Source organism: Adiantum capillus-veneris, chromosome 8, assembly GCF_014529385.1.
Source record: "Adiantum capillus-veneris isolate H3 chromosome 8, ASM1452938v2, whole genome shotgun sequence".
Taxonomy (NCBI): Eukaryota; Viridiplantae; Streptophyta; class Polypodiopsida; order Polypodiales; family Pteridaceae; genus Adiantum; species Adiantum capillus-veneris.
Window position 1 is genome coordinate 24,931,442 of NC_140938.1, and position 3,786 is coordinate 24,935,227.

General features: G+C 43.6%; 1 protein-coding gene across 1 annotated transcript; it reads right to left on the reverse strand.

Moving 5' to 3' along the window:
• Positions 1 to 483: 483 nt before the first annotated feature.
• Positions 484 to 3,123, reverse strand: LOC147451818 (large ribosomal subunit protein eL14-like). Its single transcript, XM_086517684.1, has 5 exons — positions 2,983 to 3,123; positions 2,787 to 2,888; positions 1,016 to 1,145; positions 803 to 915; positions 484 to 717 (listed from the first exon to the last, which is right to left on the reverse strand). Exons 1-5 carry the CDS (start codon positions 2,983 to 2,985, stop codon positions 664 to 666), a joined length of 402 nt encoding a protein of 133 aa, XP_086373810.1. The 5' UTR covers positions 2,986 to 3,123; the 3' UTR covers positions 484 to 663.
• Positions 3,124 to 3,786: the final 663 nt, after the last annotated feature.

The following is a 3,786-nucleotide window of genomic DNA, read 5'->3' on the forward strand; positions in this document are numbered from 1 at the left end:
CCATGTCGACTCCACAACTTAACCTGCGTAAGAGAGTAAAGAGCTGAGAAAGCAGAGACCTTTAATATAGTTGTTCTTTAGAGCTTAATAATCTGTCATAGGGAAAGCCTACGCAGCGAGCATTGAAACCAGCCACTTCTCTGCCCACATGCCCCTAAAGAATCTCTCTCTCTCTCTCTCTCTCTCTCTCTCTCTCTCTCTCTCTCTTCACAGGTATGTTCTCGTGTTCACTAACACTATTGATAAAATAGCCAATACTCATGTGGGAGAGTCTTGCAACATTATTGCCGAAAAAAACAAAGACAAACAAAAGATTTATTTAGCTGCTTAGAACTACTTACGCAGTAAGTTAGACAGCACCAAAATAGTTTACCACTAAAAAGGGCCCCAGGCTATCGCCGTTTGGACACTTTCTCAAACTCCACAATTTCTTGAGGGATTCCAAACATTTTGATAAGACGGAAAAAAAAAAACAGGATCCGCTGGTCCAACTTCAAGGAGACTCATTCTTGTTTAGCAAAAATTTCCATCACAAATTTCCACTCGTATTTCATAACATCTCCCGTTGCAAAGGCAAATAGCAAAGTTTGTCCTGCATAGATGACATAAAGCTAACTTTGTGTAGCTTTGCCAGCTTGCGCTTGAAAATTGCATGGAATCCGCCTAAGCTTTCCCCTTGCGCAATTTTGCCAGCTCTCGCTTGACAATAGAGCTCCTCTGCAAATTAGAATGTATTACACCCACGACACAAGAAAAGAGGAAAAATAGAAAATGTAATACTTAATACTTTGGTGTCAGATACCTTGATCCTTGCCACCATGACTTTAAATCGGTCAAAATCATTCAATGAAGCACGCTTCTTTTGCACAATTAGTTTCCTCCCCCAAGAGCTGTTAGCCCATTTGCCATGCACATCTGCACGGGTATAGAATTAGTAAAACTTGTGGTGTGTCAATTATCTAAATTACATCACTATCAGAAGCACAAGAGCAACAGGCAGTAATAAAAATGTCACCTGCAGAATTAATAGCATCTGTAAGTTGTTTTTTCTTTGGCATCCTTGGTATATCAATCTTGATGTCAGTTAAAGACAACCGCTTGAAATTCATGGCACCACGAACCATATCAGGTGCATCTACTAATGCCTGCATTCGCAAATGGTCAAAGAATGAAACAGGGCACAACAAAATTGTCATCTAAGCCTTCCCTTTACTAAATCCTTTTCACAAATGAGTGCATCTACTTTCTTCACAAGGGTTGTGCATTTAATGTGCATTGTCTTCTAGACTATGCATCTGGCCTCTGAGTCGGACAAGGAGACCTACCTACAAGTGGAAACTCTGACACCATCAGAAATTACCATCATACTGCCTCGAATTACTAAGCAGCTTGAGATTTTCAAAGAACCTCTCACATGAGATCCTTGCTCCTCTGAAAGAAAGCTAAGAAGTTGTGCGTGGTCATAGACTGTGAAGTTTATCCTTCAATGACCACCACAATCCCAGTTACACCAGCGGATCAGCCAAGGGAAATTAATATTTTTGCAGTAGCAAACACAAGGGAAGGTCGAAAAAGGTTGCATACAGAGAGCATAGGGCACATGAGCAGAAAGATGTGTTACTCAAGTGTAAGGCCCATAGTAGACATGTCCAAGCAATTTGAGTCTGCAGGCAATCTCCCTCAAAAATGAAACTCTATGTCTCCAATTGATTATTGTTTGAGCACTTTCACTTCATTACTAGAGTCTGTTCACTAGTGTGACCTAGTAGGACATCCCTATTTCCCCAAAAACGCCTTGAGAGACGCCGCCGACAACTCCCATATGCTACCACGCCACACAGATGGCCATGTGTGACCGTGGGCCAATAGTCCCATGGAAACTCACAATGGCCTCTGGTATAAAAAAAGATCACCTGTCCACGTGAATAATAGGGATTATCATTATGAGAAGCACCTATGGATCCAGTACACCTTTGCACCAAAAAAAACTGCCCATACACAGTGCTATCAACACTGCCTTCCTCCCTAACATGTACGGGCCAGTAAATGAATCTTCCTGTTCACCCCTACCATTTTCACACCACATACCACCCCTCATTGCTGATTGTCTAAGGCTCAGCACAAAGCTTCGGCACACACAGGCCTGGGTAGTTCGAAGTATACCACAAGTAAATCAGATATCTAAACTCCTTGCAACTCTCAAATATGATCCATCATGGCAGACATATCAGCAGATTAGGCAAACCAGCTGGCAGAGCAGATAGCATGATTGGGGGGAAAATTTTAGGTTTTTATCTGCAAGAACAAGAGAAAGTAAAGTCTCTCCTAAACCATCAAGACATTCAGAAACACAAAGCCCACCCCCTTTAACAAATAGAGGAAGAAACATTCATGAGAACTACTTGCCACCCAGCAAAGAATCTCCAAGCAGTCCGAGAAGAGATTGATCATTGATTCCCCCCCTCCTGCTAGGAAACTGTAAGACCGGAGGAGCACTTCACCTGTGCATGGTTGAAATGAGGTGCACTACCACGTGGACTACAAATCCACAGTAACATGGATGGCTAGCTGGAGCCTGGATGGTCATTGTGAGCTCACTACAAAAACCCGTGGCGCCTACAACTTTCTATAGACCCGAACCAAAGTAAATAGATGCAGCAAAAGACTGGTACCAATTAACAACCAGAAGCAGGATCACCACCATTTCATTCAAAGTAGAAAACAAAGAACGTCTTGAGCATGCACATGCCAAAACGCCTCCCAAGAAACCAACAACGACAACGTACCCGGTTCTGATCCACAACGTCCACAATGACGACGAGCTTGCCATAGCTGGGGCCATAATTTACCATGGCTACGCGCCCAATCTCTACATACCGCCGGAAAGGCTGCAAAATGCAGGAAATAGAAGGGAAACCTCACACCCTATCAACAATGGGGAGTCGTGACGTACCCACCCAATACATCCACCCACGAGCTTACCATTTTCGCAGTCTCACGGACGGGGCAACTCGACTCGCGACAGGCACCAACAGATCGATCCGGGAAGCCTAGCTAGGGTTTTTGGCGGGTTTGTTCACACTGGCGCGCCGGACAGGCTTCAGGCCTCCGTGATTGATTTCGATCAAAAATTGAAGGATTCAAAATGTTGGTCCAACGCCCCCGCCCATGGAAGGTTCAAACCCTCTCACAAACCAAGGACGATGGACGCCAACGAATTGGGAATTTGGGAGGCCTCCATGTCACTCGTTGAAGGCCCACACAGCAATGCTAGGTTGTTGTCAACATCTGACACCTATACAAAAGGGATGCCCTTAAACGCTATTCCCAAGGTCTAGTGAGCCAAAAAGATTACAAATTAATTTGCATTGTCTTGTGCATCAAACTAGGTTTATATCCTTGCTCATAATTTTGTTTCGCATAGCATGTTCGCTTAAAGCATGCCACGTATGCCAATTTATCTAGCTTCATAGCTAACGGACTATAGCCACATAGACCTCATACCAACCACCACTACTGAGCATTGAATGGACAATGTGTTATAAACACTTGAGCGAGTCCCAAAGCCTCAAGTTCTACTAAACTTTGTGTTAAAGGTCATATCTATTAGGTTATGCTCAAGCTGGACAAGTTGATTTACTTACATGTGTCACTCATGCCATTGGACTAGATGAGCATAAGAGTTAAAGTCTTTTATTGGTGGAGTGACATTCAATCCAACACTCATGCACAAGTGCACTGTGAGATTGTGAGATGAGAGCACAAAGCTTCGATGACAAAAACCCT

Excerpts from the sequence above, each read along its gene's own strand:
- LOC147451818 (XM_086517684.1), bottom strand. Across the intron at positions 1,146-2,786 it reads ACGTTGTGGATCAGAACCGG|GCATTAGTAGATGCACCTGA; the intron begins GTACGTTGTCGT and ends TTGCGAATGCAG. Across the intron at positions 916-1,015 it reads AGATGCTATTAATTCTGCAG|ATGTGCATGGCAAATGGGCT; the intron begins GTGACATTTTTA and ends ATACCCGTGCAG.